Source organism: Garra rufa, chromosome 25 (assembly GCF_049309525.1).
Source record: "Garra rufa chromosome 25, GarRuf1.0, whole genome shotgun sequence".
Taxonomy (NCBI): domain Eukaryota; kingdom Metazoa; phylum Chordata; class Actinopteri; order Cypriniformes; family Cyprinidae; genus Garra; species Garra rufa.
Genome location: NC_133385.1, coordinates 36,146,413 through 36,160,804, shown reverse-complemented (window position 1 = coordinate 36,160,804; position 14,392 = coordinate 36,146,413). Strand labels below are relative to the sequence as shown.

Genomic DNA, 14,392 nt, shown 5'->3' with positions numbered 1-14,392 from the left:
CTCAATTAAATAATACAAACGCAACTCATCACACAACCTATTACAGCCAAGAGTTTAGCAAATGCGCTGGATGAATACCTTCAATTATAAAAAAAACTGTAAAATAAAGATCATAGGTGCATATTAAAGGGTTAGTTCACCGAAAAATGAAATTAGCCCATTATTTACTTACCTTCCAGGCATCCAAGGTGTATATAACCTCCTTCTTTCAGACCAATCCAATCAGTGTTATATATATATATATATATATATATATATAAGTTTTGGCTCTCCCAAGCTTTATAATGGCAGTTCTCCTCATCAGTTCAAAACAAGTGCATCCATCCATAATAAGAAGTGTCTCACACGGCTCAGGGGGGTGAAAAAATATCTATATTTAAAAAATAATAATCACTTTAACCTAGTTTGCACTAACAGTTGTACGCGGAAGCAGCGCCGGGCAGATGACGTAGGACGTCGGCGTTGGAATCTTGAAGAGAAACAACCACCCGCTGCCATGATGATGCTTGGGAGAGCCAGGACATTTTTTTAATATAACTCTGATCTGAAAAAAGAAAGTCATATACACCTAGGATGCCTGGAGGGTGAGTAAATAATAGGCTAATTTTCATTTTTGGGTGAACTAACCTTTTAACAATACTTGCAATGTTCCTCAGCAAAACAACAAATAAACATCTAATTAATTTATGCAATACAATCAACACTTCTTCAGTTGTGAAGATCATCCCTATCTACGGAACATTAACCAACAGCAGAATTTGTAATAATGTCACTACATAGGGTACACTTGTACAGAAATTTTAACAGTTTTAACAGCATCACATTTGAAAGTATGGGTTTACATCCTAAACGGCGAAATTCAATTTGTCACTGTTGTTTTATTGTCTTCAACCAATTGGCGGAAATGAAACTTTGCACCATTTTCGCTCAATCTCTCGAGCCAAGGTAAAGCTTTGTTGAGTTGCAATTTTTCTATGTTTTCCAGTTGCCCAGCAGAAATCGACAGGTGAGGTATGGCACCATTTTGAATTACAGGTATTTCGTTCATCCTCACACCCAAGCCACTAGTGAAAGAGGTATACTGGCCCCAGAGGCCTAAGGAATTTCCGTTACGCACTTTACCCACAACATCTGTTGGGGAAGAGTCTTGAAATCGCTCAGAATTGGATCGAAGGAATGGGCCATCAACAGAAAGTCTACGACCTCGTCTGGCTGGAGAACTGCTCCACATGTGAGTTCCCATATGAACCTAGATGGAAAACAGGATGAAAACTTTAAGTAGATAGTTGGTCATAAGGTATCTGGGATGATACAAATGATTCTATACCAGGGGTGTCCAAATTCGGTCCTGGCAGTCTGGTTTTCTGCAGAGTTTAGTGGCAACCCCAGTTAGACACACCTGAACCAGCTAATCAAGCTCTTACTAGGCATACTAGACGCTTCCCTAGAAGTTGGAGCTAAACTCTGCAGGACACGAGCCATTCAGAACCGAGTTTGGGCACCCCGTTCTACTCTAAGTAACAAAATACAAATTTGCAATCGGTGATGGAACACCTTTAACTGGTGTACCTTCAAATTTCCTTTAGTTGTAAATGCACGTCCACATATGTTGCAGGCGAAGGGTTTCTCACCAGTGTGGGTTCTTTCATGAATTTGCAGTGCACTTGAAGAAGAGAAGGTCTTCCCACAAGTGTGGCAGAAGTGCTGTTTGGCTGTTCGCCGAAGTGGTGTTGCTGTTAACGTTGGTGTGGAGAGTACAGGTAATGTGGAAGCTGATGAGCCTACTATACCTATGGGTAAATCTTTAGGATCCTTTTTGATGAGCTCATTGTGTTTCGATGGAATGATTGGTTCCATAGAGGGTAGAAACTGGTTTGGCGGAAAAATCAGGATCTGATTCGCTGGCTCAAACAACTGTGAAGGTAGGTCTCGCATCTGGTGTGTAAGCATGTGCTGCTTCAGGTTACCTTTGGTTGAGAACCCTCTGTTGCATGCAGTGCAGAGGAACGGGCGCTCTTTGGTGTGACTTCGGTAATGAATATCTAAAGCACTCTGACAGGCAAATGTCTTGTTGCAGATATCACAAACATTGCTTTTTAAGGATCCCCGCTCGTTAAAGGAAAAAATCATGGTCAGGCTATCTTTTGGTATATCTCCTTCTAGTAACCTAGACACTGTAAGATTGGACTGTAGGCTTGAGCTGTTTGATTCAGCAGATTTCAGGTTTCTGTCAGTTGTAGTGTATCCTTGCCTTTCATAAGCAAAGCTATTAGGGGAAGATGGGTTCCAGGAGGGTGCTGTCTCAGTGTTGGCCAAAATTCTTCTCCTTAAACACTCATGGTCACTATCTAGTGAAGATGATCTCTGGGTTAAGCAATCTTCATCCACTGATCCATTCTCCATGGTCAGCTTATTGATAATTGATAAATTCTCCACATTCGAAATCTGACTTTCTGACCCAGTTGCTCTGGTAAACTCAGAAGAAGCAGGTGAAGAACATAGACTGTCTGGTAAAGAGGCCGGGTATTTTAAATCAGATGCAATGTCCATGTTCTCACTGGGCAAGGCATCCTCTTCCAAGGTCCTACCAAGTCTACAGAGGTCTACAGAGTCAGCATCCTGATCCATGGGTTCTGCACAGCTATCATGCAATGGGACATTAGGAATGTGACCTCCCATATGCATGTGGATATGCTGCTGTAGAACCATTGCATTTGTAAACTTTTCTTGACAAATGGGGCAAGAATGCTGTATTCTAAGAGGTGGCATGGAGCGATGAATGCTGTAGTGTGTCTTGAGATTGCCCTTGGTTGTAAACGCCCGTCCACACACTCTGCATTTGAATGGCCTTTCTCCGGTATGGGTGCGGTAGTGCATTTTAAGGGCACTTTGACAGCTAAGAACCCGGTGGCAGATTGCACACTCGTTGGGGTCAGTAGACTTCTTGTCGATGTTTTCCACTAACTGCTCCAGCTTTGAAGTCTCAGATGCTCCAGGAGGATTCGGAAGACTTCCAAAAAGAAATTTGGTTTCGAGCTGCTCCGATTTTAGCTTAGTTATTAAGCTTGTATTGGCAGAGGTTTTAATAGCAATGTCATCTCTTGAAACCTCCCCTGAGGAACTTAGTAGGGTGGCAATGCTCAAGGGTTGTGTAACCTCTTGAAAATTCTCGTTTGAAATTAGAGGAGGGCTACGAACAAATCCCTCTTGAAGCCCATTACTTTTCTCACACACCTCACTGACAACAGGACTATAAGGTTTAGTTATTGATACCCCTTCCTCCTCTTTTTTAATGATGGGGGCCAAAGATGATGGAGGCCTAAAGCCAAGTGAGTTAACCTCTAAAGGTTTACTGTCCAACCAGTTAAGAGCAGGCTTCTCAGGAGGCAGAGACATGCCATATGGAATACCTGTGCTGGTTGGGACATTATCTAAATGCTCTGGAACCGGAAAAGGATTCATTAGGATGTTAGGATATTTCTCTTTGTGACGCTGGAAATGGACCTTGAGATTTCCACGGGTGGAAAATCGATTTCCACATATGTTACATTTGTAGGGTCGCTCTCCAGTGTGAGAACGCAGGTGTATTTGCAAAGCACTATCACTTCCAAATACTTTGGCACAGAACCTGCATTTGTGCTTGAATATACAATCTTCAGATGGTCTCTTGTGTTCGCATAAGCTTACATTGAGGGGTTTGGCTTTTCGATGTTGGGCTAGGGCAGTCAAAGCATTCAGGTCCTCCACAATTGCCCCAATACTAGGCAATGAGTTTGCAGACATATTAAAGCTGTTTGGTTTATGGGACAATTCGAGTTTGTTTAGAATCACATCAGGAGGTTGTGAAGGGATTTTTAAAAGAGCTTTGCCATTGACTGTATCACTGACTTCGTTACCTTGCAAAGACTGATTACTACACCGATCACTACCAACCTTTGATGGCAAAGGGTTGCCTCTGTTTTCATCTGTCATTTGGGAGTGTCCTTTCTCACCCCTTAGCTCATCTTGGGTATTTTGTGAAATAACATGTTTAGACTGTTTAGCATTAACAGCTAGGTTTTCTACTAGCCCAGCAGCTGCTGTGAGTTGTTCAGAGAGGTGTGAACTAAGTTTTACCAGTGAACTGGTTTGAGACAGACCATTGTAGGTGTTTGCGGCCACAAGTGTATCAGAATTTTGGGCCGCTAGTACCATTATTTGGCGTCGAATTTCTTCAATTAGTTTTAGCTGTTGCACCTGCTGTTCCTGCAGCGTTAACAGCTGCTCAATCAAACCAGAGGTGGCCATCTTGCCATCACTAGCGTTTCTGAAACTTGTCTTTGGATTTAAACCAGTTTCATGTGAGAACTGAGCAACAGCGACTTTGGTGTTTTCTAGGTTCTCAATGAAGACATTGCTATTAATGGCTGATAATTTACATAACTCGAGTAAGGTATTCTCTTGAGGTAGTACAGCTGAGTATGCTGAGCTAAAGCCATCAGGATAATCACCGTTTTCATTATCATGATGTAAATGAGACTTTTTGCCAATGTCATGACTGCTGTTTTCAAATTTGTCATCATTAGAAAAGTCACAAAGCTCTTCTGTATTGGCATTACTTGTCACTCCATCCAAATTCTCCTCAGTATTGAAGAATGGCGAATTAATTGTGAGGCCAGAAGGCGGAGAATCTAGGCTTTCGTTTTCACTTACTGTTAGAACTAACTGATCTTTTGAACAGTCTTTCTGATGTTGGTATAGGTCTGTTATACTGGAAAATTCAGCACAGCATTGTTCACAGATATGGACATCACAGGTTGAAGTGAGGTCATTCTCCACTGGACCTGAATTTCAAGAAGAAAAAATATTTTTTTTTTTTAATCAGATCATATTAGATAGCAAATCATGTAAACTTAAAGCTAAGCAAAAGACAACACAGTAGCCTGCATCTCAGATGTAACACAATTCATGACATTATGAGAAAATACAATTATAAAAAAAGATTGAATTACTACCTAGATACCAAGTATAACATCATATGAATATGATTATTTAGAAAAATCTGATTACATTTTAAAATAACTTTATGGCATTTTCATACTGACCTCAAAACATAACTGATTTTTTTTCAAGTGCATATTTAGGATAGCCTTAAGATTGCAAATAGATATTTGGATTGATTAACAGGTTTTGTTTTTAGAATTTAATGATTTTTTTTTCTTTCTTAATGAAGTAAAAGACAGGGTACAGCAAACATTTCAAAAAGATTTTAATGTTATTCCATCCACTATGTCCATATAAAGCAGATCATGTAAAGTTTATTTACATTACATTACAAACTTTGTTAACAGAGTTAAATGGTTGAATTTCAGTCAAACAAGCAACCATTTGAATGAGAAATTACTTGTTTTTCCACCATGTGGGTAAAATTTCCAATTATGTTACTGTAATATAATATAATATAATATAATATAATATAATATAATATAATATAATATGTTACTGGATGTCACAATTTTTATGGAATGTTAAATTTTTGTAACATGGTAAAATTCATGCAGTAACAAGACTATTTAAAATGTGTGACACAACTAAATATTAACTAGTATGATTTGTTTTAATACGTTTTTAGATATGTGAAAAGAGCCACTGGCTTGTTTTTTTTTTTTATTTATTTATTTTATACATCACAGAATTTAACTTGTTTTCTCACATTGTTATAACTTTTCCTAACTAGTGTTTTAACTTCCGCTGGTTTTAGGGGTTAAGTTTTAACAATGATTCGCTCTGAATTCATCACCAGTTTATATGAAGTGACATGTGCATACATATATTTTATTACTTATTATGCTATATTACAGACCACATCCTACAAATCTCAAAATGACTGGCAGTTGCAGTAAATAGATGTATTACAATCCTTGGTTAACAAAAAGCAAAAACCTGTTGCACTCTCTATTTCATACTTGTTTTTAACTTAAATTGTCGGGTTTTGATCAAACGCCCTCAGCATGCCAGTTCAGAAAGTGGTACAAAACTCACCGATGAGAACATACTGCGGCTTAGCCTGTTTCCTCCGGGACATGCTGGAATAAAACCGTTTTTTTTCTTCTTCCTGAAGAAATCCACAAGTGTCCTTTCATCAAAATGAATCAGCGTCCAACCAAAAGCATCCTGTGAGCCCCGGTCAGGATCAAATCTACCGCGGAACTGTTTACATTTTCATCATAACTGAGAAATAATAAGTTAGCAGAAATGAAGTTGCGATGATCCCCCAGGAATATGCTAAACGCAGTGATGTCAGCAAAGAAGAAGTAAATAAGTTAGAAGCAAAAGTCGTTCATACATCACCGCAGTGCCGATCACAATATCCAAATTAAACACATTCCCACAACTCAAAACATGACAACTCCAGGACCGCAAATCCATGAGGAAATTCTTTGACAGCGCTGAGAGCGTTCAGCCCCGCCCCTCGATATTCCTATTGGACAACACGATCACAGTCACGCCCATCTGCGATCCTATTGGTCAGCGTGTTTCACATAGGAGAAGACTGTACTCATTAAAGCGTGTATGAGAGCATGAATCAGTGGCTGGTAATGTAAAGGATTAATGTTTCACTAGCAGCAACACAAAACCACAGTGATGTAACCTAGGAACTCTTTAAAATATAAATTTTCTTAATCATTTGCAAACATCATCATACTAAACTAATAAATAGTTAAAAAAACCTTTACATATAAAGCATATGTTATATAGCCTGGCGAGCCAGACTTAAATAATTTTTGCTGCCGCTAGGGTGCGTCTAGATTTCTAGGCTATATGTTATACACAGCATTAGTGTCACCTATTTTGGTGTAAACAGTGTTTATATAGAGTGAGTGCTTGATTAAACCATTCATTTCCAGTAATATCTGACTCGACTTCAAAGTATTAAATTCACTGTACACTTTTTTTGGTCTAAGTTTTAATGGGCTATAATTACAGCATGTAACAAAAGGTCTAACCATAACCTAGTCATCATTTACTCACCCTCATGTCATCCAAACCCCAATGACTTTCTTCCTGAAGATCTGAAAATGTTTCCACACAATTACAATGAACAGGGAAGCTTTCAAGCCTCAAAGAGGACGCAAAATCACAATAAACATGTCATTAATGTTGTCAGCAAGACTTACCATATACAGTAGACGTTTTACAACTTTGTGTGAGAAGTAGACAGAACTTTAGGTCGCTATGATTTACTGATAGATTTACTGATACAAACTACTAACTTTTGTGTCTTTCCCAGTTCAAAGCCTCCAGTTCGTTATAATTGCAAAACAGTCTTTCACAAAACAGTTAAAGAAGCTTTGAAGAAAGTCATACCCAATGCGATTTGTGAAAAAAGCCGAGGGGGTTGGGGGGGTGGGGGTGCTTCTGAAAACTTTTTTCTCTCTCCATAGGCGGAGGTTGGCCGAACTATAGCCTAAGTAACCTGTTGGTGTAATCTGTTAACAACCCGCATTATATACCCGTCTTTTTTTTTTTTAGGCAAGTACCAGATGATGAGTGTCATGTCTCGAAATATTTTTAATACGACGGAAACTTTGTCTAACGTGATCACAATTTCATAAAAACATTGTAAGTTAGGCCTTCAAAGCGCCTATGGCAAATCATTTGATTCAGAACAGGACTTTAAAGCAAGTAACTTGAACCATTTTACTTAAAAAGGGAATTCAAAGTGCGTATAACGAAACATTTGATTCAGAACGGGACTTTAAAGTGCGTATCGCAAACCATTTGATTTAAAACAGGAATTCAAAGTGCGTAACTTGAATCATTTTACTCAAAAGGGGAATTCAAAGTGCATATAACGAAACATTTGGTTCAAAACGGGAATTCAAAGTGACTATGGCGAATCGTTTGATTCAAACTCTGAATTCAAAGCATGTATCGCGAATCATTTGATTCAAAACAGGAATTCAAAGCATATATCGGGAATCATTTGATTCAAACTCTGAATTCATAGCATGTATAGTGAATCATTTGATTCAAAACAGGAATTCAAAGCATATATCGGGAATCATTTGATTCAAAATAGGAATTCAAAGTGTATATGGCAAATCATGAGATTTAAACTCTGAATTCAAAGTATGTATCGCGAATCATTTGATTTAAAACGGGAATTCAAAGTATGTATCGCAAATCATTTGGTTTAAAACGGGAATTCAAAGTATGTATCGCAAATCATTTGATTTAAAACGGGAATTCAAAGTATGTATCGCAAATCATTTGATTTAAAACGGGAATTCAAAGTATGTATCGCAAATCATTTGATTTAAAACGGGAATTCAAAGCATGTATCGCGAATCATTTGATTTAAAACAAGAATTCAAAGTGCATATGGCAAATCATTTGATTCTGAACGGGACTTTAAAGTGTGTATCGCAAACCATTTGATTTAAAACGGGAATTCAAAGCGCATATGGCAAAACATTTGATTCAAAATAGGAATTCAAAGCATGTATCGCGACTCATTTGATTCAAATCGGGAATTCAAAGTGTATATAGCGAATCATTTGATTCAGAACGGGACTAGGAGCGGGTTTCTTGGGATGTTTTTATCCCCACTCCTCCAGAGGAAGGGATGCATAGACCAGAGGGGGGGAAATCCCCCAATCCCCCATGCAAATCACACCCTGGTCATACCGTTCAGATGAGTAAACAATGGCAACTTACATTTTTGGCTAAACTAGTCCAGCAAGACTGAAACTGAAACTGAACACAAACATATATTTTTAAAGTTTATTTATGCTCAGTGCTTTATTTAAATTCACTTCAGGTTTCTGTTCTGTTTACACATAAATGATGTTCAGTGGAAATGGCCATTTCTGTTTGAAAGATAAATGAACAAATACAAAATGGAAGCAAAATGACAAAAGAAAAAGGGAAATTATATTATTCATAATTCAGGGCTGCTAATCCAAGTCTGCATTACATACTAAAATTATTTTTAGCATGTTGTGACTTTAGTTGGCAGCGCAAACACACATTCATTATTTCCAGCCCACTTTTGATTAACTCATTCACCTCTAAAACCACACACACTCGACCCTTAAAAGTGTGTTTGCACGGCGTCCTCTGCCAACAGTACAAGTCATTATAATCAAATGCATTAATAGACGATGAGCCACGCTGCCTCAGAGAGCCTAATGATATATTTTGCATGGTTGTCTGTTTTCAAAAAACATGATTTTGTCAAATGCCACTGTGATGTAAACAAGTTATTTTTACCTGCCGCTTCTTCCGCGCAGCTTGTGTCGCCGCGAACAATGAAGTGTTGACCTAAGCCGCTTACCTTATACATGAGGAATTTTCCTGTGCTCTTTGATGGTGCGTGAACATGACTATTACTGTCCACCTGATCTTTTGATTCATGGTTCTTCCGTGCGGCACACAAATACATAAATACATATGTCATTTCGGTTTTGTGTGAACAGGAGCACACCAGGTGCTCTGCACTGCACTCATATGAGTCATGTTTTACAGTCATTAGATATGAAGGGCTGTGCGGGAGCACTATTATCTGTGGCCTAGGGTCCTTAGCAACAGACTTGATATGGACAAATGACACCTTCACTTCCTAAAAAAACAAGCACAGCATGCCAGCACTGTCTGACACCAATATTTTCACACTATACGTGCATAATTATCCACCTGAACTTCCCCGCTCTGGAATATTTTGGTTTCCTCAAAGCCACAGACACTTTTACACATCATTTTCCATGGTTGAACTGTTAATGTGAAAACAACCTTTATGCTTCACGGCTATGTTCCCTCTTGGACTTCATTTCTATTTATTTTTAGACATTCTACACTGTAACTCAATCAACTCATGTCTGTTTGAATTCTAATTCGCACTCATTTTGCAATTGAGCTCATTTTCTGCTGCTAAGAGCTAAATTGCAAAATGTAAGTCAAGAGAATCTTATATACTAATTTATGTTCATATCTAAATAGAAACAATCTCCTTCTCACTCTAAACTCTTTTGCTTGAAAATGCGCTGATATACTTGAACAATATTCTGAATTAGGTGAAAAAAATATTTAAAAAAAATTGAATAATAGAGACACACACTACTGTTTAAAAGTTTGGGCTCAGTGCTATTTTTGAGGCTGCATTTATTTGATCAAAAATACAGTAAAAACTGTAAAAATGTGAAAGATTATTACAATTTAAAATAGCTGTTTTCTATGTGAATATGTTGTAAAATATAATTTATTCTTGTGATGAAAAGCCGAATTTTCAGTGTCATTACTCCAGTCTTCAGTGTCACACGATCCTTCAGAGATCATTCTAACGAAACTGTTGAAAACATTGAATGTTCTTTAAACATTAAAGAACATTCAAGAATTGGTCTTTTGAACTTTCTATTCATAAAAGTATGATGGTTTCCACAAAAATATGAAGCAGCACAACTCTGCTTCATATTTTTGTGGAAACCATCATACTTTTATGAATAGAAAGTTCAAAAGACCAATTCTTGAATGTTCTTTAAATAAAAGTAAAAGTATTTTCAATCAATCAGTAAGTCAATAACAAAATTTACTGACCCCAAACTTTTGAATGGTATGAAACAAATAACTTTTAGGATTTCTAAAAAATATAAAAAATCCTCTCAAATTCTGTCCCTCATTTTAAACTGTTTGATTTATTTCAGTAAACCGGCATTATTTTTATTTAGCAATGTGTATCATTAAATCCACTGGCATATATTTGCAGATTTACGAGATCTTTTAATTTTTCATTTTGCACACTTTTTATTCCCAGTTGTCAGCGTGAGTTGGTTTGTGTGGATTGATGCCTGTCACTGCTGTTTTGTCTGAGCTTTTTGTTCTGCCTTTTAAAACTTCTTTCTCTCTTCCTCAATATCCTGTGAAGATTGAGCTACTTAGACAGTCCACAAAAGCGTCAGATGAAAGATGGAATAATATGTTCATTTTCAGAGTGTTAAAAGATGAGAGAAAAACATTCATTCACTGACACTCTTTTTATTATGACAAAGAATACAAGAATTTAAACATCAATAGCACACCGCAAAACTATACCATAAAGTGATATTTCTAGCTGTTTTAACCCATATAAGGTAGTTTGGTGCTATGCATGAATGTATTTAGGTTGATTTAGCAATATTAAATAATAATTTTTAATTTAAAATCCTTCAGAGATGCCATTGGTTCCACAAAGAACCATTCAGTCAAAGGTTCTTTAAAGAACCATCTCTTTCTTACCTTTTTATAATCTGAAGAACCTTCTTTCGCCACAAAGAACCTTTTTTTGGCTCTTTGGATGTTTAAGGCTCTTTATGGAACCATTTAAACAAAAAAGGTTCTTCTATGGCATCGTGAAGCACCTTTTTGTGAGTGTACTGTCATCTTTGACAAATGTTCTCTAAGTAAAAGTAAATGTATTTTCAATCAGTCAGTCAATAAGAAAATGTACTGACCAAAACAAGTATCTTTTCAAGATTTCTAGAAAATATTTATCAGCATGGGCAATCCGTTTTCCCCCCTCAAATTTAATTTAGGTAACATTAATTTAGATGTTACCATTTTGAAGGTACATTGCATAATACTTAAGTTTAGGGACCGATTCTCACTATTAAATATGGTCATGCAAGGCATTAGTATGTGCTTTATAAGTATTAATAAATGCTAGTAATATACATACCAATAAGCAACTACATTCTTAAAAATAAAGATTCTAAAAAGGTGTTTAACCATTTTAGGTTCCCTAAAGAACCTTTCAATGAACAGTTCCTAGAAGAACCATTTTGAAAAACATTTAAAAAATCTAAAGAACCTTTTTCCACTATAAAGAAACTTTTCTGCATTTGAAAGTTTCCTTGGATGTTCAAGGTTCTTCATAGAACCACTGATGCCAATAAATAATCTTTATTTTTAAGATTGTATTTAAGATTCCTTAAAGGGGTCATCCGATGCCCATTTTCCACAAGTTGATATGATTCTTTAGGGTCTTAATAAGAAGTCTATAACATACTTTGGTAAAAAATTTCTCAATGGTAGTGTAAAAAACACTCTTTTTACCTTGTCAAAATCAGCCCTTTTTAGAGCGAGCTATTCTGTTGCATGTTCCTTTAAATGATAAGGAGCTCTGCTCGCCCCGCCCCTCTCTGCCATGGGATGGTAAGCCGTAATGTTTACTTGAGCCGCAAACAAGCACGTTATTAAGAAAGGCCATTTGCAAAGATGCACAAAAACCCTTCTACTCACTTCTGCTGTGGGTGAAGCTGCATCACGAATGATTCACACGAACATAGACGCATATGTAGATCGGATTGGCGCTTTCCTTTCAAAAACGAAAGTAACGTTAATCCTCTACGTCTTCAGCGGCTCAGATGTCGGGAGTAAATGACGACTGCTATGTTCATTATTACATCCATCAACAGAACACCTCAATCACTCAATCTGAGACATTCTTGAATTGGAGTCAGACTGTTCTGCTGAGAAAAAAGATCCATTCTCACATGTCTAGCGATTCAGATTGCAGTCATAGTTTTGCAAAGTCTGTGATCACAAATACCAAATCTTAAAGGATTAGTTCACTTCCATAACAAAAATGTACGAATTATTTACTCACCCCCTTGTCATCCAAGATGTTCATGTCTTTCTTTCTTCAGTCGTAAAGAAATTATGCTTTTTGAGGAAAACATTTCAGGATTTTTCTCCATATAGTGCCTGGGAGTACTGAACTTCCAAAATGCAGTTTCAATGCAGCTTCAAAGGCCTCTAAACAATCCCAGCTGAGGAAGAATGGTCTCATCTAGCGAAACTAAGAGTTAATTTCTAAAGAAATGCACAATTAATACACAAAATCGTCCTACACTCTTAAAAATAAAGGTGCTTTAAAAGGTTCTTCACAGCGATGCCATAGACGAACCATTTCTGGTTCCACAAAGAACCATTCAGTCAAAGGTTCTTTAAAGAACCATCTCTTTCTTACCTTTTTATAATCTGAAGAACCTTACTTCACCACAAAGAACCTTTTGTAAAACAGAAGGTTCTTCAGATGTTAAAGGTTCTTTATGGAACCATTTTTGACAAAAAGAGTGTACATCGCTATTTTAAGGGCATTTGATCTTCTTTGCACATTCACTTGGTCGGTTCTTCTGCAGCGATGTAGGGCAATTTTGAAGTTGGAGGAGAAAATGAGATGGGTGTTTTAACATATCGTAACTGTCTTGAACCAGATTACACAGAATTTGCAAGCGCATCGCAGAGCTAGACAAGATGAGCATTTGAGGTTAAAAAGATTAAAAAGTAATTTTTTTTGTTTGTTTTAGAAAATAATCAATTGTTTAGCTAGATAAGACCCTTATTCCTCGACTGGGATCGTTTAGAGTCTTTTGAAGCTGCATTTAAACTGCATTCTGGAAGTCCACTATGAGAAAATTCCTGAAATGTTTTCCTCAAAAAACATCATTTTCCTTACGGATCAACATCTTGGATGACAGGGCCTGACTAAATTATCCGTAAATGTTTGTTCTGGAAGTGAACTAATCCTTTAATATGAGCTCAAACATTTCTCATCAGTTCTCTGATACGGTATCCACATTCATTTCAGAGCTCTGTACCCCTACTGTATCTCAACGAGTGGCTCATTTGTGTCTATTTTATAGCTTTAAAATGAAAAACTTCACTGAGAAGACCTAAGCTGTGAAAGAGCAATAACATTCTCCTCATTGGCTGTTTTTTACTGCTCTCAATCGTTCACCAACAGGTAAATGTTCCAAGTTTGATCAAGGGCAAATATCTCTTGGCCTCGGAGATGAATTAAACTCGCAAGGTTTTGCTCTGTTCATTTTTGTTTTTACGAGAGCAAATGTCGCCGTTTCTCCGGCACGCGGCCATTACTGACGGGTATTGTCTGACATCTGCATAAATGTAGCGCATATTTATGATGTGTCAGCTGTGTTTGTCAGGCCGGACCTCACGGCGCGCTAAATCCAGCCCCTAAAGCTGCCAGCGGTAAGGTGCGACTTCAGGATTGACAGGTCTGTGACTGACAGAATGAATATTTCTTCAGGAATATCAGCTCTGTCGCTTCGTCAATGGATTACTTAAAAACAAGCCTGTGTTTTTACTGCCTCCATGTTTCCTCTTCACACACTCCGCTGCTGCGATTGTAAAGAATGAAAGGTTATATATTGAAGAGGAAAAACTGAATATGCTTGTGTGAATGTATTTTATGTTGGACTTTCTCTGGTCAAACTTTATTAAATGTTTATCATTTACACAGAGGCGAGAAAAAACGAACAGGTTTTTGCTTAGAACGAGCAAAATAACCTGCCAGTGGGGTAAGCAAAAATATCTTATTTCAAACAGAAAACAAGATTATTTTTTTTACCCC

At 37.3% G+C, this 14,392-nt stretch overlaps 1 protein-coding gene across 1 annotated transcript; it reads right to left on the bottom strand.

Annotated features, from left to right (window-relative positions):
- Positions 1–268: 268 nt before the first annotated feature.
- Positions 269–6,351, bottom strand: sall1b (spalt-like transcription factor 1b). Its single transcript, XM_073832344.1, has 3 exons — positions 6,022–6,351; positions 1,570–4,823; positions 269–1,249 (listed from the first exon to the last, which is right to left on the bottom strand). The coding sequence occupies exons 1-3, from the start codon at positions 6,062–6,064 to the stop codon at positions 860–862; spliced, it is 3,687 nt and encodes a 1,228-aa protein (XP_073688445.1). The 5' UTR covers positions 6,065–6,351; the 3' UTR covers positions 269–859.
- Between the last annotated feature and the right edge of the window lie 8,041 nt (positions 6,352–14,392).